The sequence below is a fragment of the Nerophis ophidion genome, linkage group LG10, assembly GCF_033978795.1.
Source record: "Nerophis ophidion isolate RoL-2023_Sa linkage group LG10, RoL_Noph_v1.0, whole genome shotgun sequence".
Lineage (NCBI taxonomy): Eukaryota > Metazoa > Chordata > Actinopteri > Syngnathiformes > Syngnathidae > Nerophis > Nerophis ophidion.
This window is the reverse complement of record NC_084620.1, coordinates 66,801,767-66,825,572: the sequence shown is the minus strand read 5'-3', so window position 1 is coordinate 66,825,572 and position 23,806 is coordinate 66,801,767. Positions and strand designations below refer to the sequence as shown.

The 23,806-nt window shown below is 41.7% G+C and overlaps 1 protein-coding gene across 1 annotated transcript; it reads left to right on the top strand.

Moving 5' to 3' along the window:
- The first annotated feature begins 19,348 nt into the window (after positions 1–19,348).
- LOC133561196 (serine/threonine-protein kinase pim-3-like) lies at positions 19,349–23,212 on the top strand. Its single transcript, XM_061914494.1, has 6 exons — positions 19,349–19,930; positions 20,049–20,158; positions 20,240–20,290; positions 20,388–20,751; positions 21,584–21,760; positions 21,849–23,212. The coding sequence occupies exons 1-6, from the start codon at positions 19,843–19,845 to the stop codon at positions 22,052–22,054; spliced, it is 996 nt and encodes a 331-aa protein (XP_061770478.1). The 5' UTR covers positions 19,349–19,842; the 3' UTR covers positions 22,055–23,212.
- The last annotated feature ends 594 nt before the right edge of the window (positions 23,213–23,806 follow it).

The following is a 23,806-nucleotide window of genomic DNA, read 5'->3' as shown; positions in this document are numbered from 1 at the left end:
CATGATTAACTGCACTTTTTAAAAAAAAATTTTTATAAACCTTTACTTATAAAATTCAACATTTACAAACAGTTGAAAATAATAATCAAAGAAAGTACAAAAACAGTACAAAAGAGTATAAAAACCGTACAAAACAGCGCCAGGCAGTTGTAAATTCAAAGTAATTAAAATAGAATGCAATATATATATATATATATATATATATATATATATATATATATATATACATATATATATATATATATATATATAAAATAAACAAAGAGCAAAGCCATAGGCTCACTCAATCTCAGTAAATAACTTAAATTTGGAACACAGCATCATCATTTTCACAGCTTTTTGGTTGTTAGAGGTAGAGTGTTTTAATGTAGAGTTCTAAATCTTTTTTAAAGGCACAAAAAACAGGTCGGGTATTGAGAAACTTACATTTATGAATATAAAACATAGCCAATAGTATAATGAGGTTGCAAATTTTTTTTCAATACAGTGTAAAACCAAATATATATTATTTAATATATATTATTGTTTTAGTTGCTTTAGAGATATTCGTGGCTCTGAATTTGTTCATTGCTATTTTTATGTTTTTGTGCATTACTTGTTGCCGTCATCATTAAACTAACAGGTTTTTTAGTTTTTTCACAACATACTTTTTACTTTTACTCAAGTAAATATTTGAGTGACTACTCCTTACTTTTACTTGAGTAATAAACCTCTAAAGTAACAGTACTCTTACTTGAGTACAATTTCTGGCTTCTCTACCCACCTCTGGGCCAATACCACTGTAATATTGATCGTTTTTTTGTTTTGTTTATTTAGCCATGTTTATGCTTGAAAATGCTTAATTTAGGACCAAAAATTGTAGAATATGCTCTTTTTAAATGTATTTTTGGCTTGTTGTGTCACAAAAAATAATAATAATACATTTAAAAATACTGCGATGAGATTGTCCTTGTCCAAGGTGTACACCGCCTTCCGCCAGAATGCAGCAGAGATAGGCTCCAACGACCCCCCTGCGACCCCGAATGGGACAAGCGGTAGAAACGGGGATAGCAGATCCATTCTATGTGTCATACTTGATCATTTCGCGATATTGCCATATTTTTGCTGAAAGGATTTAGTAGAGAACATCGACGATAAAGTTTGCAACTTTCTGTGCTAATAAAAAAGCCTTGTCTGTACCGGAAGTAGCAGACGATGTGCGCGTGACGTCACGGGTTGTGGAGCTCCTCACATCTGAACATTGTTTACAATCATGGCCACCAGCGAGGATGAAAGATTCGTGGATGAGGAAAGTGAGAGTGAAGGACTAGAAAAAAAAATAGACGGCAGAGCGATTCAGATGTTATTAGACAAATTTACTTGGACAATTCTAGAAAATCCTTTATCTGCTTATTGTGTTACTAGTGTTTTAGTAAGATTATATGCTCGTACCTGTACAACCTGAAAATCGGAGGCGTGTGGCCACGGGTGTGGTGACCGCCAGTGTCTCCGAGGGAAGCCACGTTTCTCGACGAGGCGAAGGCAGCCGATGGAAGCATCCAACGGTCGGGGGCGGCCAGTGAAGTGAGTGAAGTGAATTATATTTATATAGCGCTTTTTCTCTAGTGACTCAAAGCGCTTTACATAGTGAAACCCAATATCGAAGTTACATTTAAACCAGTGTGGGTGGCACTGGGGGCAGGTGGGTAAAGTGTCTTGCCCGAGGACGAACAGCTGTTTCTTTCATTCAAATATTTCGGGTCATTTTTATACTGAGCAAGCTCATCCAGCGGGCCAGATAAAACCTGTTTGCGGGCCTGATCCGGCCCACGGGCCGTACGTTTGACACCCTTACTTTAAAGCTTCAATGCGTATTTTAGGGAAAATAATTGGGGGAAAGAAAAGCAAAATTAAGTTTGCAACCCTTTGTTCTTTTTATTTCAGTGCGAGGAGGCAAAAGAGTCCGCAGCTGCCTTTTCGACAGGTGCAGGACGACGCAAGCTCTCCGCTCATGTCTACGGTAAGAGCCGACTTATTACTTAGGGACGGCGTGGCACAGTGGGGAGAGTGGCCGTGCGCAACCCAAGGGCACCTAGTACCCGAGTGGGTACAAGGTGCGCAACCCCACCTGGTACCCACCTAGTTGGTACTAGGTGGGTTCAATTCCCACCTAGTACCAACTTCGTCACGTCCATTGTGTCCTGAGCAAGACACTTCACCCTTGCTCCTGATGGGTGCTGGTTGGCGCCTTGCATGGCAGCTCCCTCCATCAGTGTGAAGTGAAGTGAATTATATTTATATAGCGCTTTTTCTCCAGTGACTCAAAGCGCTTTACATAGTGAAACCCAATATCTAAGTTACATTCAAACCAGTGTGGGTGGCACTGGGAGCAGGTGGGTAAAGCGTCTTGCCCAAGGACACAACGGCAGTGACTAGGATGGCGGAAGCGGGAATCGAACCTGCAACCCTCAAGTTGCTGGCACGGCCGCTCTACCAACCGAGCTAAACCGCCCGTGTGTGAATGTGTGTGTGAATGGGTAAATGTGGAAGTAGTGTCAAAGCGCTTTGTGTACCTTGAAGGTAGAAAAGCGCTATACAAGTACAACCCATTTATCATTTATTTATTACCACCATTTTCTCACCGAAACCTGCCGGTTGACATGTGGTAGGGAACCATGTTCGCTTGACCGCTCTGTTCCATAGTAAAGCTTCACCGTCATCTTTCGGGAATGTAAACAAGGAAAAACCGGCTGTCATTGTGTTGCTAAAGGCGGCCGCAATACACCGCTTCCCACCTACGTCCTTCTTCTTTGACGTCTCCATTATTAATTGAACAAATTTGCAAAAATTCAGCAACGCAGAGTCCAACAAAAGAGACGACTTATAGCTGTGAACGGTACTGGACCAAAATGTCCTCTACAATGCGTGACGTCACGCGCACACCTCATCAAACCGCGATGTTTTAGCATGATACTTAAAATTGCAATTTAGTCAACTAAAAAGGCCGTATTGGCATGTGTCGCAATGTTAATAATACGAAGGTCCTGCAGTCCTGGGTTCAAATCCAGGCTCGGGATCTTTCTGTGTGAAGGTCCTGAGAAGTCTGGGGTTCAATCCCGGGTTTAGGATTGTTCTGTGTGAAGGTCCTGAGTAGTGTGGGGTTCAATCCCGGGCTTGGGATCTTTCTGTGTGAAGGTCCTGAGTAGTGTGGGGTTCAATCCCGGGCTTGGGATCTTTCTGTGTGAAGGTCCTGAGTAGTGTGGGGTTCAATCCCGGGCTTGGGATCTTTCTGTGTGAAGGTCCTGAGTAGTGTGGGGTTCAATCCCGGGCTTGGATCTTTCTGTGTGAAGGTCCTGAGAAGTCTGGGGTTCAATCCCGGGTTTAGGATCGTTCTGTGTGAAGGTCCTGAGTAGTGTGGGGTTCAATCCCGGGCTCGGGATCTTTCTGTGAGAAGGTCCTGAGTAGACTGGGGTTCAATCCTGGGCTCGGGATCTTTCTGTGAGACGGTCCTGAGTAGACTGGGGTTCAATCCTGGGCTCGGGATCTTTCTGTGAGAAGGTCCTGAGTAGACTGGGGTTCAATCCCGGGCTCGGGATCTTTCGGTGTGAAGGTCCTGAGTAGACTGGGGTTCAATCCTGGGCTCGGGATCTTTCTGTGAGAAGGTCCTGAGTAGACTGGGGTTCAATCCCGGGTTTAGGATCGTTCTGTGTGAAGGTCCTGAGTAGTGTGGGGTTCAATACCGGGCTCGGGATCTTTCTGTGAGAAGGTCCTGAGTAGACTGGGGTTCAATCCTGGGCTTGGGATCTTTCTGTGAGAAGGTCCTGAGTAGTGTGGGGTTCAATCCCGGGCTTGGGATCTTTCTGTGTGAAGGTCCTGAGTAGTGTGGGGTTCAATCCTGGGCTCGGGATCTTTCTGTGTGAAGGTCCTGAGTAGACTGGGGTTCAATCCCGGGCTCGGGATCTTTCTGTGTGAAGGTCCTGAGTAGACTGGGGTTCAATCCCGGGTTTAGGATCGTTCTGTGTGAAGGTCCTGAGTAGTGTGGGGTTCAATACCGGGCTCGGGATCTTTCTGTGAGAAGGTCCTGAGTAGACTGGGGTTCAATCCTGGGCTCGGGATCTTTCTGTGTGGAGTTTGCATGTCCTCCCCATGAATGCGTGAATTCCCTCTGGGTTCTCCGGCTTCCTCCCACCTCCAAAGACATGCACCTGGGGATAGGTTGATTGGCAACACTAAATTGGCCCTAGTGTGTGAATGTGAGTGTGAATGTTGTCTGTCTATCTGTGTTGGCCTTGCGATGAGGTGGCGACTTGTCCAGGGTGTACCCCGCCTTCCGCCCGATTGTAGCTGAGATAGGCGCCAGCGCCCCCCGCCACTCCAAAAGGGAATAAGCGGTAGAAAATGGATGGATGGATGATATATAAACTATCAGACTGCATGGTTGGTAGTAGTGGGTCTCAGTAGGCCTTTAAAAAGTCTTACAAAAATGATTGCTAAAAAGTTTGTGATGCGCTCACTTTTTTGCAACACTGTACGTTTACTATCATGTTTTTTCTACCGATGTCGGCGTGGTGAAATTCTTTAAAAAAATGTGGCATGGGCCAGTAAAAATAAAAGACATTTGTGCCGCAATAGACCCCCAATCCCGCATGTTGGACACCTCTGATCTACAGTATATTGTATTTCTCCAGCTGTTCTCCCACTGCACACGCAGCTCATAAAGCAGTTTTTTTGGCTGTTACGGGGTTGACACTGGCTTTCCTCCCGAGCTCCTCTCCTCAGCTCACCCTTGCTCCCCATTTGCACATCAGGCCGTGGGCTATCCCGACTATCACGTTGCATCTCTTATAGCCTGCGGATTGCAACACGTAGACTGTTAATCGTTTTGACATGGCAGTATGTGAAAACTCACCGCAGGGGTTACAATTCTGATCCCACAATGTCATCGAAACATACTCCGAGTCAGTCATGGAAGGAGGAAGATTCCGCAGTGTGCCTTGCTCTTTTTGGGGGCACCATGGGTCATGACTTGAGAAAAAAATTACGGTTTTAAACACTTCATTTGGAATTTTGCCTGTCATCCACAGTCCCTTTGTAAGACAGGAACACATCTTTTTCTGTGTTTCGTGCAAGTTGTAAAACACATCCATCCATTTTCTACCGCTTATTCCCTTATGGGTTGGCGGGGGGCGCTGGCGCCTATCTCAGCTACAATCGGGCGGAAGGCAGGGTACACCCTGGACAAGTCGCCACCTCATCGCAAGGCCAACACAGATAGACAGACAACATTCACACTCACATTCACACACTAGGGCCAATTTAGTGTTGCCAATCAACCTATCCCCAGGTGCATGTCTTTGGAAGTGGGAGGAACCCACGCATTCACGGGGAGAACATGCAAACTCCACACAGAAAGTTTGTGTTGCTAAAGGCGGGCGCGATACACCGCTTCCCACCTACGTCTTTCTTCTTTGACGTCTCCATTATTCATTGGACAAATTGCAAAAGATTCAGCAACACAGATGTTTGCAATAGTGTGGAATTATGCGATGAAAAGAGACGACTTATAGCTGTGAACGGTGCTGGACCAAAATGTCATCATCCCGCGTTTTAGCATGATACTTCCGCGCGAAATTTAAAATTGCAATTTAGTAAACTAAAAAGGCCGTATTGGCATGTGTTGCAATGTTAATATTTCATCATTGATTTATAAACTATCAGACTGCGTGGTCGGTAGTAGTGGGTTTCAGTAGGCCTTTAAAAAAGCCTACTGAAACAAAGGGACAAAAGTACAAAGGTACTTCAGTCCTGGATTGAACCCAGGACTGAAGTACCTTTGTATTGTGAGGCAGACGCACTAACCCCTCTGCCACCGTGAAGCACATACAAATTCGGGAGATGAGGGGCTAGAGTTGGTGGTATATTGTCGCGTCCCGTAAGAGTTAGTGCTGCAAGGGGTTCTGGGTATATGTTCTGTTGTGTTTATGTCGCGTTACGGTACGGATGTTCTCCTGAAATCTGTTTGTCATTCTTGTTTGGTGTGGGTTCACAGTGTGGCGCATATTTGTAACGGTTTTGTTTATACGGCCATTCTCAGTGTGACCTGTATGGCTGTTGATCAAGTATGAACTGCATTCGCTTATGTTTGTGTGTAAAAGCCGCATATAATATGTAGTTGGCCCGACACGTTGATTTTATGGCGCAAAAGCAAACGTGACGACAGGTTGTAAAGCAGGGGGGGTCCAAAGTGTGGCCCGCAGCCAATCGTTTACCGGCCCGCCACACATTCTGCAAAAATTGCAAAATTGATAGTTTTGCAAAAATTAAAAAAAAAAAACATTTAAAAAAAGTGGAATGAGGTGAAATCTAATGAGGAAAAGTGGCAATGTTGACACAAAGCTACCATGCAGGCAGTTTTTTATGTTCCTTTTGTCTTTATTTTCTTTTTTTTCCATTGCTCCAAAAAAAAAAGGACAAAGAAATCTATGTTATAATGAATTTATTACTTAAAAATAAGTGTTTGATGAGCATTCCTCAACTTTATCACTATTTATTGCCACCTTTCCCTACTTTTTTGTCACGTGTTGCTGGCATCAAATTCTAAAGTTAATGATTATTTGCACCAAAAAAAATGTTTATCAGTTTGAACATCAAACATGTTGTCTTTGTAGCATATTCAACTGAATATGGGTTGAAAACACAGATAGACAGACAACATTCACACACTAGGGCCAATTTAGTGTTGCCAATCAACCCATCCCCAGGTGCATGTCTTTGGAAGTGGGAGGAAGCCGGAGTACCCGGAGGGAACCCACGCATTCACGGGGAGAACATGCAAACTCCACACAGAAAGTTTGTGTTGCTAAAGGCGGGCGCAATACACCGCTTCCCACCTACGTCTTTCTTCTTTGACGTCTCCATTATTAATTGAACAAATTGCAAAAGATTCAGCAACACAGATGTTTGCAATAGTGTGGAATTATGCGATGAAAAGAGACGACTTATAGCTGTGAACGGTGCTGGACCAAAATGTCATCATCCCGCGTTTTAGCATGATACTTCCGCGCAAAATTTTAAATTGCAATTTAGTAAACTAAAAAGGCCGTATTGGCATGTGTTGCAATGTTAATATTTCATCATTGATATGTGAACTATCAGACTGCGTGGTCGGTAGTAGTGGGTTTCAGTAGGCCTTTAAAAAAGCCTACTGAAACAAAGGGACAAAAGTACAAAGGTACTTCAGTCCTGGATTGAACCCAGGACTGAAGTACCTTTGTATTGTGAGGCAGACGCACTAACCCCTCTGCCACCGTGAAGCACATACAAATTTGGGAGATGGGGGGCTAGAGTTGGTGGTATATTGTCGCGTCCCGTAAGAGTTAGTGCTGCAAGGGGTTCTGGGTATATGTTCTGTTGTGTTTATGTCGCGTTACGGTACGGATGTTCTCCTGAAATCTGTTTGTCATTCTTGTTTGGTGTGGGTTCACAGTGTGGCGGATATTTGTAACGGTGTTAATGTTGTTTATACGGCCACTCTCAGTGTGACCTGTACGGCTGTTGATCAAGTATGAACTGCATTCGCTTATGTTTGTGTGTAAAAGCCGCATATAATATGTAGTTGGCCCGACACGTTGATTTTATAGAGCAAAAGCGGACGTGACGACAGGTTGTAAAGCAGGGGGGGTCCAAAGTGTGGCCCGCAGCTAATCGTTTACCGGCCCGCCACACATTCTGCAAAAATTGCAAAATTGATAGTTTTGCAAAAATTAAAAAAAAAAAAACATTTAAAAAAAGTGGAATGAGGTGAAATCTATCGAAGAAAAGTGGCAATGTTGACACAAAGCTACCATGCAGGCAGTTTTTTTTGTTCCTCTTGTCTTTATTTTCTTTTTTTTTCCATTGCTCAAAAAAAAAGGACAAAAAAATCTATGTTATAATGAATTATTACTTAAAAATGATCACTTTAAAATGTTTTATGTGGTTGGTAGAGTTGCCGTGCCAGCAACTTGAGGGTTGCAGGTTCGATGCCCACTTCCGCCATCCTAGTCACTGCCGTTGTGTCCTTGGGCAAGACACTTTACCCACCTGCTCCCAGTGCCACCCACACTGGTTTAAATGTAACATAGATATTGGGTTTCACTATGTAAAGCGCTTTGAGTCACTAGAGAAAAGCGCTATATAAATATAATTCACTATGTTGTGTGATTGCTATATAAAAAAATCAAAGTTTTGACAAAAGAGCATAAAAACAAACAAAATAATAGTTCAAACTTTAAATCGACAGATATATGGGAAGTTGATCTTGAAATTTAAGCGTTAAAAGTTAAAAAAAAAACTAATAAAAATGTATCACTTTATGAGTGGGGAACCTTTCAGATCTCAAATATATTTAGTAGGATTTTATTTAACTTTTCACTGTGATTACTCAAATTTATTAAATAATTAAAATCAATGGTGTCCTGCATTATTGATCTAAATAAAGGAACTCTTCTGAAGGAATCAATAAAGTACTATCCATCTATCTATCTATCTATCTATCTATCTATCTATCTATCTATCTATCTATCTATCTATCTATCTATCTATCTATCTATCTATCTATCTATCTATCTATCCATCCATCCATCCATCCATCCATCCATCCATCCATCCATCCATCCATCCATCCATCCATCCATCCATCCATCCATCCATCCATCCATCCATCCATCCATCCATCCATCCATCCATCCATCCATCCATCTATCCATCCATCCATCCATCCATCCATCCATCCATCCATCCATCCATCCATCCATCCATCCATCCATCCATCCATCCATCCATCTATCTATCTATCTATCTATCTATCTATCTATCTCTCTATCCATCCATCATCCATCCATCCATCCATCCATCCATCCATCCATCCATCCATCTATCTATCTATCTATCTATCTATCTATCTATCTATCTATCTATCTATCTATCTATCTATCTATCTATCTATCTATCTATCTATCTATCTATCTATCTATCTATCTATCTATCTATCTATCTCTCCATCCATCTATCTATCTATCCATCTATCTATCTATCTATCTATCTATCTATCTATCTATCTATCCATCCATCCATCCATCCATCCATCCATCCATCCATCTATCTATCTATCTATCTATCTATCTATCTATCTATCTATCTATCTATCTATCTATCTATCTATCTATCTATCTATCTATCTATCTATCTATCTATCTATCTATCTATCTATCTATCTATCTATCTCTTTATCCATCCATCCATCCATCCATCCATCCATCCATCCACCCATCCATCCATCCATCCATCCATCCATCTATCTATCTATCTATCTATCTATCTATCTATCTATCTATCTATCTATCTATCTATCTATCTATCTATCTATCTATCTATCTATCTATCTATCTATCTATCTATCTATCTATCTATCTATCTATCTATCTATCTATCTATCTATCTATCTATCCATCCATCCATCCATTTTCTACCACTTATTCCCTTTTGGGGTCGCGGGGGGCGCTGGCGCCTATCTCAGCTACAATCGGGCGGAAGGCGGGGTACACCCTGGACAAGTCGCCACCTCATCGCAGGGCCAACACAGACAGACAGACAACATTCACATTCACACATTAGGGCCAATTTAGTGTTGCCAATCTATCTATCTATGTATCTATCTATCTATCTATCTATCTATCCATCCATCCATCCATCCATCCACCCATCTATCTATCTATCTATCTATCTTTCTAAATGCTGCATATTTCAGTTTTACTATAATAAACAATGTTGTATTTGACAGAAAAGGCATAAAACCGTATTTGTTTTACTTTATATCAACCTCATGTTGATATATAGATTTACTGTAAGCATTAAATAAAAAATTATAATAATTTGTTTTATTTTTAACATTTTAATGACTGAGATCCTCTATGCTCCCCAGGAGCCCTAAGGATAAAAAAATAAAAAAAATCCATAATTTTTGTTGTGGTTTGAAAATGAAAAATATCAAAATGCATGCTTAAATTTTACCGTGTGTGGCCCTCTGTGGAAAAAGTTTGGACACCCCTTTTGTAAAGGACGCTAAAGGCAGTGCTTTTAAGGCACGCCCCCATTATTTTTGTCTGGGTGGAAATCGGGAGAATGATTGCCCCGGGAGATTTCCGGGAGGGGCACGAAAAATTCGGGAGTCTCCCAGAAAAATCGGGAGGGTTGGCAATTATGCAAGGTCCCCAACAATGCAGCTTATCTAAAAAAAAACTAAACCTGTACAAAACATACTCCATTAACAAATTGTGACCTGAGTATTAACCCAGTGTTGGCAATATTGTTATTGTAAGCGCTAACGCCGACAAACTATGAGCTGCTGCACCGCCGCTGAGATGGTGAAAGTTAATTCTAGATCATAAATCATGCATCTTACCTGGATAGTAGAAGGATGTTGCCATAAACCGAGAATTTGGTCAACTTGACTACCAACTTAGACCCGGAGATAACGAAATAGATGAAAAAGCACTTGTTTGGTTAATTTTTTTAGTTTTTTACCTATTGGGTGGTGATGATTAATTCTTCATCCAAACGGGAAGATATAAACATCCCATAAAGCCGACATGGTCCAGTAAGTGATTGTTTTATTGTGTTCGCAGTTTGTATTTATCTTGCTGGATCTTACCCCGATCTTACCCCGGAGCTTTTAAAAACTTGTAGACCCTCCGTATATCCAGGCTCAACATTTCAGGTTCTCGATCAACCTTCGTCCCAAAGTAGTCTTTATCGTGTGTAATAGTAGTTGTGTTGTTGTTGAAGGGAAAAGCAAATGTTGTGATGTGTCTGTGAAATGAATGCTCCGTCTTTTGCTTGAAATTATGAAAATACGAAAATGTTAAGGGTGTCAAAAAACTCAATTTTCTAATCACGATTATTTTTTGTAACGATTCTTAATTGATTTTTTAAAAAAAGTCGATTTAAAAAAAAAAAAAAAATTATATATATATATATATATATATATATATATATATATTATAGGCACAAAGTTCAAAAGCCAGCATCTGTGATGGTATGGGGGTGTATTAGTGTCCAAGGCATGGGTAACTTACACATCTGTGAAGGCACCATTAATGCTGAAAGGTCCATACAGGTTTTGGAGCAACATATGTTGTCATCCAAGCAACGTTATCATGGACGCCCCTGCTTATTTCAGCAAGACAAGTGTTACAACTGCATGGTTTCATAGTAAAAGAGTGCGGGTACTTTCCTGGCCCGCCTGCAGCCCAGACCTGTCTCTCATCCAAAATGTGTGGCGCATTATGAAGCGTAAAATACGACAGCGGAGACCCCGGACTGTTGAACGACTGAAGCTCTACATAAAACAAGAATGGGAAATAATTCCACTTTCAAAGCTTCAATAATTAGTTTCCTCAGTTCCCAAACGTTTATTGAGTGTTGTTAAAAGAAAAGGTGATGTAACACAGTGGTGAACATGCCCTTTCCCAACTACTTTGGCACGTGTTGCAGCCATGAAATTCTGAGTTAATTAATATTTGAAAAAAAAAAACAAAGTTTAAGAGTTTGGACATCAAATATCTTGTCTTTGTAGTGCATTCAACTGAATATGGGTTGAAAAAGATTTGCAAATCATTGTATTCCGTTTATATTTACATCTAACACAATTTCCCAACTCCTATGGAAACGGGGTTTGTATATCCAAATAGACATCTTATTCGCTTGACCGCTCTGTTTCATAGTAAAGCTTCACCGTCCTCTTTTGGGAATGTGAACAAGGAAACACCGGCTGTGTTTGTGTTGCTAAAGGCGGGCGCAATACACCGCTTCCCACCTACATCTTTCTTCTTTGACGTCTCCATTATTAATTGAACAAATTGCAAAAATTCAGCAACACAGAGTCCAACAAAAGAGACGACTTATTGCTGTGAACGGTGCTGGACCAAAATGTCCTCTGCAATGCGTGACGTCACGCGCACACCTCATCAAACCGCAATGTTTTAGCATGATACTTAAAATTGCAATTTAGTAAACTAAAAAGGCCGTATTGGCATGTGTAGCAATGTTAATATTTCATCTTTGATATATAAACTATCAGACTGCGTGGTCGGTAGTAGTGGGGTTCAGATTGACATTTATGCAGATGGTTTTAAAAGATAACCTATTCAGTCACTAAATTTTGAACATTCAATGTTTCGGAGAAATAGTAAAGCTAAGTATTTTTTGCATTTGTTAAAGAAATGTAGTCATCACAGTAAAAACACATATGCTGGAAGCTGTTCTTTGCAGCGCGTGTGGACATTTACATAACTCTGCACCGGTTCGGCCCTACGGCAAGATAAGGTTCCCTGGAACATTCAAACGCTTCTGTTTGGTTAGCGGTCAAAAATACACACATACATGCACAGGTTATCGGCGGATGGGGGAGATAAAGAGTGGAAAGTTCACAGTGAACCAAGGGCATGTCATGATGAAAAGCAGAGGAGGGGAAAAAAAAGGTTGCCCTGAAATGGGACAGCTGGACCTGCAAACTTTGGGAGTGTGTGTGTCCAATGTTTAGAACGTGGGTGTAAAACTTGTTGTCATTGAGGGCCACATCGCAGTTATGGCTGGCCTCGTCAGGCCACATTTAACTGTGAATAATATATCAACAATAATGTACAAACATCGTTTCCATATGAGTTGGGAAATAGTGTTAGATGTAAATATAAACAGAATACAATGATTTGCAAATCATTTTCAACCCATATTCAGTTGAATGCACTACAAAGACAACATATTTGATGTTCAAACTCATAAACTTTATTTTTTTCGCAAATTATAATTATCTTAGAATTTCCTGGCTGCAACACGTGCCAAAGTAGTTGGGAAAGGGCATGTTCACCACTGTGTTACATCACCTTTGCTTTTAACAACACTCAATAAAAGTTTGGGAACTGAAGAGACACATTTTTTAAGATTTTCAGGTGGAATTCTTTCCCATTCTTGCTTGATGTACAGCAGGGGTGCCCACACTTTTTCTGCACTTTTCAATTGACCAACCTGAGGGGGATCTACCTCATTTATGTATATCATTTATATTTATTTATTTATGAAAGAGACATTTTTGTAAACAAGTTCAATGTGTTTAATGATAATACAAGCATGTGTAACACATATAGATGTCTTTCTTTCACAAAGACAAGAATATAAGTTGGTGTATTACCTGATTCTGATGACTTGCATTGATTGGAATCAGACAGTAATGATGATAACGCCCACATTTTCAAATGGAGGAGAAAAAAAGTTGTCCTTTCTGTACAATACCACATGAAAGTGGTTGTTTTTTGGCATCTCATTCATCCAGCTTCCATACACTTTACAAGAAAAACATTGGCGGCAAATTCCGTAGCTTGCTTGATTGACATTCACGGCACCCGAGGGTCTTGTGAGATGACGCTGGCTGCTGCCAGTTCATTATTATGAAAAAATGACCGAGAGGAAGGCGAGAAACACTTTTTATTTCAACAGACTTTCGCGCCGTCCCTTCCGTCAAAACTCTAAAGGCCGACTGCACATTTCCTATCTTCACAATAAAAGCCCTGCTTCATGCTGCCTGCGCTAACAAAATAAGAATCTCGGAAAGCTGGCGTGCACAAGTGATGTGCACGCCAGCTTTCTGAGGGATCGCTTGTGCACGCCAGTTTTCCGAGACTCTGGGTTAGGGTTAGGGTTAGGGTTAGGGTTAGGGTTAGGGTTACAACAGTTCGAAGTCTCTGTTGTCGTATTTTAGGCTTCAAAATTTTCAGTGGGAGACAGGTCCGGACTCCAGGCAGGCCAGTGTAGTACCCGGACTCTTTTACTATGAAGCCATGCTGTTGTAACACGTGGTGTGGCATTGTCTTGCTGAAATAAGCAGGGGCGTCCATGATAATGTTGCTTGAATGGCAATATAAGTTGCTCCAAAACTTTTATGTACCTTTCAGCATTAATGGTGCCTTCACAGATGTGTAAGTTACCCATGCCTTGGGCACTAATACACCCCCATACCATCACAGATGCTGGCTTTTGAACTTTGCGCCTATAACAATCCGGATGGTTCTTTTCCTCTTTGTTCCCGAGGACACATTGATTGATTGATTGATACTTTTATTAGTAGATCGCACAGTTCAGTACTTATTCCGTACAATTGACCACTAAATGGTAACACCCGAATAAGTTTTTCAACTTGTTTAAGTCAGGGTCCACGTTAATCAATTCATGTCCATAGTTTCCAAAAACTATTTGAAATGTGGACTCGTCAGACCACAGAACACTTTTCCACTTTGCATCAGTCCATCTTAGATGATCTCGGGCCCAGAGAAGCCGGCGTCGTTTCTGGATGTTGTTGATAAATGGCTTTCGCTTTGCATAGCAGAGCTTTAACTTGCACTTACAGATGTAGCGACAAACTTTATTTAGTGACAGTGGTTTTCTGAAGTCTTACTGAGTCCATGTGGTGATATCCTTTAGAGATTGATGTCGGTTTTTGATACAGTGCCGTCTGAGGGATCGAAGGTCACGGTCATTCAATGTTAGTTTCCGGCCATGCCGCTTACGTGGAGTGATTTCTCCAGATTCTCTGAACCTTTTGATGATATTATGGACCGTAGATGTTGAAATCCCTTAAATTTCTTGCAATTGCACTTTGAGAAACGTTGTTCTTAAACTCTTTGACTATTTGCTCACGCAGTTGTGGACAAAGGGGTGCACATTGTTTGGGAAGCTGCTTTTGTGGGTGCCCAATTATGGCACCCACCTGTTCCCAATTAGCCTGCACACCTGTGGGATGTTCCAAATAAGTGTTTGATGAGCATTCCTCAACTGTATCAGTCTTTATTGCCACCTTTCCCAACTTCTTTGTCACGTGTTGCTGGCATCAAATTCTAAAGTTAATGAATATTTGCAAAACAAGAAATGTTTATCAGTTTGAACATCAAATATGTTGTCTTTGTAGCATATTCAACTGAATATGGGTTGAAAATGATTTGCAAATCATTGTATTCTGTTTATATTTACATCTAACACAATTTCCCAACTCATATGGAAACGGGGTTTGTATAATGATTCAACTTGTCATATTGTTACACAATTGTCTATGCATTTGATTATGATATACATATTTTTAACGTACACTTAACAAAATCTGCAGGTTTTGCAGAAAAAAAAGGCAGCTCAATCGCCATAATTTTACAGTGTTTTTTTTTTAAATGGAAAAACAAAACCAATGTTTTTTTACAGTAAAACTGTGGCGACTGATATGCCAGGGTTTTTTATTTTGTTTTTTATTGTAAAACCATTTTTACGCTGTACATTTTAATGGATATCTTGCTTCGAAATCATAGGTCAAGTACATATTTATTTTTGTTAAAACACAACTAATGTTTGGAATTAGAAATGTCCCATAATGACTTTTTTGCCGATATACGATATTACAATATTGTCCGACTCTTAATTACTGATTCTGATGCATTAGGATTTATTTAAATGTTAACAAAATAAATGTTTGGAATGTAACATTAATTTTTATTTTAACAAAATAAATGTTTGGAATGCATTATGATTTTTTAAAAATACATTTTTGGTATGTATCATGATTTATTTTTATTTTAATAAATATAATGTTTGAAACTTATCATGATTTATTTTTATTTTAACAAAATAAATGTTTGGAATGTATAATGATATATTTTTACTTTAACAAAATAAATAATTGTAATGTATCATGATTTATTTTTATTTTAATCAAAATAAAAGCTTGGTATGTAAAATTATTTATTTTTATTTTAACAAAGTAAATGTTTGGAATGCATTATGATTTATTTTTATTTTAACAAAATAAATATTTGAAATGCATTAGGATTTATTTAAATTTTAACAAAATAAATGTTTGGAATATAACATTTATTTTTATTTTAAACAAAATAACTGTTTGGACTGTATCATGATTTATTTTACTTTAAGAAATACATTTTTGGAATGTATCATGATATATTTTTAATTCAACAAAATAAATGTTTGGAATGTAACATGATTTATTTTTATTTTAACAAAATACATGTTTGAAATGCATTAGGATTTATTTAAATTTTAACAAAATAAATGTTTGGAATGTAACATTTATTTTTATTTTAAACAAAATAACTGTTTGGAATGTATCATTATTTATTCTACTTTAAGAAATATATTTTTGGAATGTATCATGATATATTTTTAATTTAACAAAATAAATGTTTGGAATGTAACGTGATTTATTTTCATTTTAACATAGTAAATGTTTGGAATGCATTGATTTTTTATTTTATTTTAACAAAATAAATGTTTGGAATGTATCCATCCATTTTCTACTGCTTGTCCATGATTTATTTTTATTTTAACAAAAACATGTTTGGATTGTGTCATGATTTATCTTTGTTTTAACAAAGTAAATGTTTGGAATGTATAATGATTTATTTTTATTTTAACATAAAAATGTATGCAATGTATAATTTGTTTTTGTTTTTTTACAAAAATGTTTGGAATGTACCATGGTATAATATTTGTTGCGTTATCAGATCATAATAAAGTATGCAATACATTTTTTTCCTGTCAAAATGGAGATGGATGGAAAGATAATATATTGAGGCATATTATATTCAGGCTTTTGCGGGCCACATGCAATGATGCGTCGGGCCAGATCTGGCCCCCGGGCCTTGAGTCTGACACCAGCCGTCTACCCAATTTCATTTGTTGTGAGTCATCCAGCCCTTTGTCACTGATTCAGTTCATAACTTTTATGGACAGAATTTCTAGGCACAGTCAAGGGATTGGTTGAGGGGTTCCGGTTTGGTGGCCGCGGGATTAGGTATCTGCTTTTTGCAGATGATGTGGTCCTGATGGCTTCATCTGGCCAGGATCTTCAGCTCTCACTGGATCGGTTCGCAGCCGAGTGTGAAGCAACCGGAATGAAAATCAGCACCTCCAAGTCCGAGTCCATGGTTCTCGCCCGGAAAAGGGTGGAATGCCATCTCCGGGTTGGGGAGGAGACCCTGCCCCAAGTGGAGGAGTTCAAGTACCTAGGAGTCTTGTTCACGAGTGAGGGAAGAGTGGATCGTGAGATCGACAGGCGGATCGGTGCGGCGTCTTCAGTAATGCGGACGTTGTATCGATCCGTTGTGGTAAAGAAGGAGCTGAGCCGGAAGGCAAAGCTCTCAATTTACCGGTCGATCTACGTTCCCATCCTCACCTATGGTCATGAGCTTTGGGTCATGACCGAAAAGGATAAGATCACGGGTACAAGCGGCCGATATGAGTTTCCTCCGCCGTGTGGCGGGGCTCTCCCTTAGAGATAGGGTGAGAAGCTCTGCCATCCGGGAGGAACTCAAAGTATCGATCAATCAATCGATAGCCCTAATTCACAAATGTCTCAAAGGACTGTACAAACCATTACGACTACGACATCCTCGGAAGAACCCACAAAAGGGCAAGGAAAACTCACACCCAGTGGGCAGGGAGAATTCACATCCAGTGGGACGCCAGTGACAATGCTGACTATGAGAAACCTTGGAGAGGACCTCAGAAGTGGGCAACCCCCCCTCTAGGGGACCGAAAGCAATGGATGTCGAGCGGGTCTAACATGATACTGTGAAAGTTCAATCCATAGTGGCTCCAACACAGCCGCGAGAGTTCAGTTCAAAGCGGATCCAAGACAGCAGCGAGAGTCCCGTCCACAGGAAACCATCCCAAGCGGAGGCGGATCAGCATCGTAGAGATGTCCCCAACCGATACAGGTGAGCGGTCCATCCTGTGTCCCGACGAGCGGTCCATCCTGGGTCTCGACTCTGGACAGCCAGTACTTCATCCATGGTCATCGGACCGGACCCCCTCCACAAGGGAGAGTGGGACATAGGAGAAAAAGAAAAGCGGCAGATCAACTGGTCTAAAAAGGAGGTCTATTTAAAGGCTAGAGTATACAGATGTGTTTTAAGGTGAGACTTAAATGCTTCTACTGAGGTAGCATCTCGAACTGTTACCTGGAGGGCATTCCAGAGTACTGGAGCCCGAAATGAAAACGCTCTATAGCCCGCAGACTTTTTTTTGGGCTTTGGGAATCACTAATAAGCCGGAGTCTTTTGAACGCAGATTTCTTGCCGGGACATATGGTACAATACAATCGGCAAGATAGGATGGAGCTAGACCGTGTAGTATTTTCTACGTAAGTAGTAAAACCTTAAAGTCACATCTTAAGTGCACAGGAAGCCAGTGCAGGTGAGCCAGTACAGGCGTAATGTGATCAAACTTTCTTGTTCTTGTCAAAAGTCTAGCAGCCGCATTTTGTACCAACTGTAATCTTTTAATGCTAGACATGGGGAGACCCGAAAATAATACGTTACAGTAATCGAGGCGAGACGTAACAAACGCATGGATAATGTTCTCGGTGTCTTTAGTGGACAGAATGGAGCAAATTTTAGCAATATTACGGAGATGAAAGAAGGTCGTTTTAGTAACGCTTTTAATGTGTGACTCAAAGGAGAGAGTTGGGTCGAAGATAATACCCAGATTTTTTACCGAGTCACCTTGTTTTATTATTTGGTTGTCAAATGTTAAAGTTGTATTATTAAATAGAGGTCGGTGTCTAGCAGGACCGATAATCAGCATTTCCGTTTTTTGGGCGTTAATTTGCAAAAAATTTGCTTTAATTTCATTAAGACACGCTTCCAACTGTCTACAGTCCGGCGTGTTGGTCAGCTTTAGGGGCATGTAGAGTTGGGTGTCATCAGCATAACAGTGAAAGTAAAGCCGCGGATCCCCCGGGAAGAGCTAGACGAAGTGGCTGGGGAGAGGGAAGTCTGGGCTTCGCTGCTTAGGCTGCTGCCCCTGCGACCCGACCTCAGATAAGCGGAAGAAGATGGATGGATGGATGGAGTCATCCACTCGACGATAAATTAGGGCGTATTTTGTATATATCCAAATACAAAACAATTTAAGGGGAGAAATGATTGCCATGGTCCATCTGTGTGCTCTGACAAGTGGTCCATGTTTGATAAAGCAAGCACAGTGTGTGTGTGTGTGGAGGGGGTGAGAGAGGGGGGGGGCGATCCCAGAATTGCCGCCACGTGCGCTTAAATGTCTGCTTTATAGCAAAACTTTAACCCGATTGGTCAATATGCGGAAGTGAGTATTTATATACGACATCCGATTGGCTGCCGCCTCCCGAGTCCTGTAGTGAACACACTGCAAAGCTCCCAGACGGGATTCCTGCGCGTCTCGTACTATGACAAAGTAGTCCGCCTTATAAATACATGGCATTTCCAATAAAAGGGGCGCGTTCGAGGGACATTTCCCGTTTCCGTGTACATTCAGACGCGTGTTCGGTAAACCGTGCTGGTTTTTGCCGTGTTTTGGACGGAAAACGGTCGGTTTGTATCCGTAGCGGAGGGATACGCAACGTCCCCCCGGTGCGCGTCAAAATATTGGCTGGGGTAGACCGCGTCAAAGCTCAGACAGCCGCGACTCTTCAGGATAACAACATCGAGGAGGACGTTTCAACTATTCGTCGTCGTTCTTGTTTCATCCCGGGGAGATCTTTGCTTTTTTTTATTGGATCTACCCTTGTGTCAAGAAGCAGCTTTAATGTCGGTTTTCGGGCAACGGTGTGCGACTTTACGGTCGTGACACGCATTTAACGGGCGCGGTGTGTCCACTACTGGACGCGCCACACCACTATTTAGACGGAGCCCGCATCCTTTTTAAGTCCTCAATACTCTTTTCTGGAATAACAACAAGCAGCTTTTTTTTTTTTCCTGTTTTTTTTTTGTTTTTTTTTTTGGGGTGTGTGAATTTAACATGTTGCTGTCAAAGTTTGGTTCATTTTCGCACATTTGCAACCCGTCGAGCATGGACCACCTGCCGGTTAAAATCCAGCTTCAACCCGGTGGGTAGAATTCTTTGAAGCGTCTTTTTTTTTTTTACTTGAAAGGCAGCAAAGTGGCTGCCTGGTTGTTTTTTTTTGTTTTTTTTTTAAACGGCTAACATGTCGTCCTTTCAAACAGTCAAAGCGGAGAAGGAGCCCTTCGAGAAGATGTACCAAGTGGGCTCGGTGCTGGGCAGCGGCGGCTTCGGGACGGTGTACGCCGGCAGCCGGCTCTCTGACGGCGCACCGGTACGTCGGCGACAAGCACCGGAGCCTCTAAATATGTCCGAATTTGTTTTAAATGTTTATTTGTTTTTATGTTAACGCCAGGTTGCGGTAAAACACGTCGCCAAGGAGCGAGTGACCGAATGGGGTTCACTTGTAAGTATTTATTTGGCTTTTATTCGCGGGTTTATTTCATCCGTGTGTAGAAACTCACATCCCCCCCCTCCTCCTCCCCTCCCTTCCCGCCTTCTAGAACGGCGCCATGGTGCCGCTGGAAGTCCTCCTGCTCAAGAAGGTCAGCTCGTCTTTTCGCGGCGTTGTCAAACTGCTGGACTATTACGAGCGGGCGGACGGCTGGCTCATCGTCATGGAGCGGCCGGAGCTCGTCAAGGACCTGTTCGACTTCATCACCGAGAAGGGCGCCCTGGACGAGGACACCGCCAGGGGGTTCTTCCGCCAGGTCCTGGAGGCGGTGCGGCACTGCTACAGCTGCGGCGTGGTGCACCGGGACATCAAGGACGAGAACCTGCTGGTGGACCTGCGCACCGGGGAGCTCAAGCTGATCGACTTTGGCTCCGGGGCGATCCTCAAGGACACGGTGTACACCGATTTTGACGGTAAGCCACGTCCTGTTTATCTGCCCTTTGATGCACCCTAACCGGCACTATATTCCGACGCGGAGGCGTTCACTTAAGTCTGTGACGCAGTACTTTGTTTTGGACGTGCGTACTGCACGTTTTTGCCGTCATTTCTTCATTTTTACGTCTATTTTTGCACATTTGATTTAGAAACAATCTATCAACACGTATTTCCAATTTATTAGTGCATAACACAAAAAAAATCTATAAATATCACTAAAACAAGTAATATTGATTTGAAATAATCCCCTTCGCAAATACTACTTAAAACAATATTGATTTGAAATTATTCACTTAATGACAAAAAAAAAAATATTACTTTAAAAAGCAAGTTTGCAATCAACAAAACAGATGATTGTGGAAAAAAATCCTATTTGCGCCTCTAAAAACTATAAAAATGGGACCAATTACCTTGCTTGCCACTTAGCATTAAGGGTTGGAATTGGGGGTTAAATCACCATAAATGATCCCCGGACGCGGCACTGCTGCTGCCCACTGCTCCCCTCACCTCCCAGGGGGTGATGAAGGGTGATGGGTCAAATGCAGAGAATAAATTCGCCACATCTAGTATGTGTGTGACAATCATTTGTACTTAAACTTTAGTGAAGGTTGCAAAAGAAACGTGCGGGAAATCGAACGTGGATTGTGAGTCACTGCCACGTAAGATGTGTTTGTTGTGAAACCCGAGCCTCGAGCCATGTAACTCGGATCAAATTTCCTTATCTGCAGGTTGTTGTGGGAGGGGGTCACGTGACCTAGTGTGTTGCACTTTGTCACACCCGTTTTTTTGTGTGTGTGTGTGTGTTGGCAGGCACCAGAGTGTACAGCCCGCCTGAGTGGATCCGTTTCCACCGGTACCACGGCCGCTCCGCCACGGTGTGGTCGCTCGGCGTGCTGCTCTACGACATGGTGTGCGGAGACATCCCCTTCGAGCAAGACGACGAGATCCTCAAAGGGAGGCTGTACTTCAGGAGGAGAGTGTCAGTTGGTAAGTGTTGATTCTGGCGCCCCCTAGCTGCGGGGAGGGGTACTGCAACAACAGTGCAGCCCATCCAATGGCGTCTCGGTCTCCGCAGAGTGCCAGCAGCTGATCAAGTGGTGCCTGGCCCTGCGCCCCTCCGACCGGCCCACGCTGGAGCAGATCTGCGACCACCTCTGGATGAGGAAGCCCGCCGCAGAGGCCCCGCAAGCCGCCGAGGAGCCGGCGGCCGGCGACATCCGCCTCAGGACCATCGACACGGACTCCTCGTCGAGCACGACCTCGAGCAAGGAGAGCCTCTGAGGACGGCTCTCGCTGGACTGAAAGGACTCTTAGAGCCCAGCTGGCCAATCCGTGGCCAGGAATACAATTTAATTTTCCTCTTTTGTAGGGAATTTTCTAATTTATTACTGTTTGTTGTTGCTTATCTTTATTTGCCCCTAATCTTTTCTTTCATTCTACAAACTCTTGTTTCCTAAAGGGGAACATTTTTTGCTGTTTGGGCGGTCTTACCAGCTCTATTTATTCACCCCCTCCCTTAACTTGTTTTGTTAGTAGGCTGGTATATGCAGCTGGCAAGGCCTTCCTATTCAGATATGGCTGCTCTCATAGAGCTTTAAAGACAAACTTTTTTTGTTTCTTTTCTACTTCATTTTTTGATTTTGGAGTGCCTTTTTTTGAAAAGCTGCTTTTCTGGGGGGGCTTTCATCTCATTTTGGAGTAGCCTGCAGTTTGCGCGCCAAGCTGACAAGCTGTTAGCATTAGAGAGGGGGGAGGTTCCCGAGAATGGAATACTTGAAATACACGTGTGTACATACACACACACTACATTTATGTATGTATATATATATATATATATATATATATATATATATATATATATAATACTATTACTCTTCAAAGCTGCTCACTCACTCTATAGCCTGAACAGGTGTTTTTTGCAAACTGGATCCTGTCTTTTTCGGAATGTCTACAAAATGTCAACACACACTCACCTCCACCCCGCTCTGCCTTTTCTCTCCCGATTGCCTCCCGCCATCTCACCGCTTGACACTTCATGGCCCCCCAACCCCTGGTGTTCTTCAGGGGGCTTTTTATGGGGTGTGAAATGCACAATCAATGCAATATTCATATTGTTTTCTTATTTTGGGCAAATAGTGTACAGCGTGCCCCCCCCCTCTTTTAGTGTGTACATTTTTCCACATTTTCATTTAATTTATTTGTAACATGTAGACATTCCACAATCTGTGGTTATTTATTTATTTATTGTCTTTGCTTAAACTCCTATTTTTCCTTAAAATTGTTTTGCATATCCTACTTGGCCTTTAGTTTGCATTCCTATAACTTATTTTTACATATCGACAATTTTTTTTTTTTGTTTTTGTTAATTTTTTTGAGATGTGGAGGATGCACTGACAGTTGTCGATGTAAAACAGAATAAAACAAGTTTACTTAAAAATTCGGAAGAGCATTTGAATGTTATTTAACTACTGGTAGCGTTGAATGCCATCCATCTGGTTTCTGTACTTTCAAGTTGGAAAGCATGATTATAACTGGCAGTTTTCACACAGCCTCATAAAAGCAACACCCCCAGGCTCCCGACAGATGATTATTGCTATTTTTTTTACACTAAATTTTCAATTAAACTCCCTTTTTTATGTACAGACGTAACTGTGGTCTCTTTATTTTTTCAAACTAACAAGGGTCATTGAACGCACCACCCGTGGTGCAGTCTCACTGGTGAGCAAAGAAAAATCAAACTAAGCTCGGTGCTGCCCCCTCTGGCCAAACGCTGCCATTTCACCTCCTGACCAAACCACATGAAAGCATGCAGGGGTGCCCAAACTTTTTCCACGGATGGCTACAGACTGACAAGTCGTAGGATGTAGGAGACATTTTGGTAATGTTCACCTTTTACAACCAATACAGTAATTGTTTTCCACAAAGAACTGGAAGTTTACATTTCGGTAAAAAATGTGTGTGAATGAGTGAAAGCCCAACCGAAATGTGAACAGTTAGCTCGCCAGCCAGATAGCATGAAATCACAAAAAATAT

Bases quoted from the DNA above. Each gene is read 5' to 3' on its own strand.
- LOC133561196 (XM_061914494.1), top strand. From the start codon at position 19,843: ATGTTGCTGTCAAAGTTTGGTTCATTTTCGCACATTTGCAACCCGTCG. The intron at 20,159-20,239 runs GTACGTCGGCGA...TGTTAACGCCAG, and splicing joins GGCTCTCTGACGGCGCACCG to GTTGCGGTAAAACACGTCGC. The intron at 20,291-20,387 runs GTAAGTATTTAT...CCCGCCTTCTAG, and splicing joins TGACCGAATGGGGTTCACTT to AACGGCGCCATGGTGCCGCT.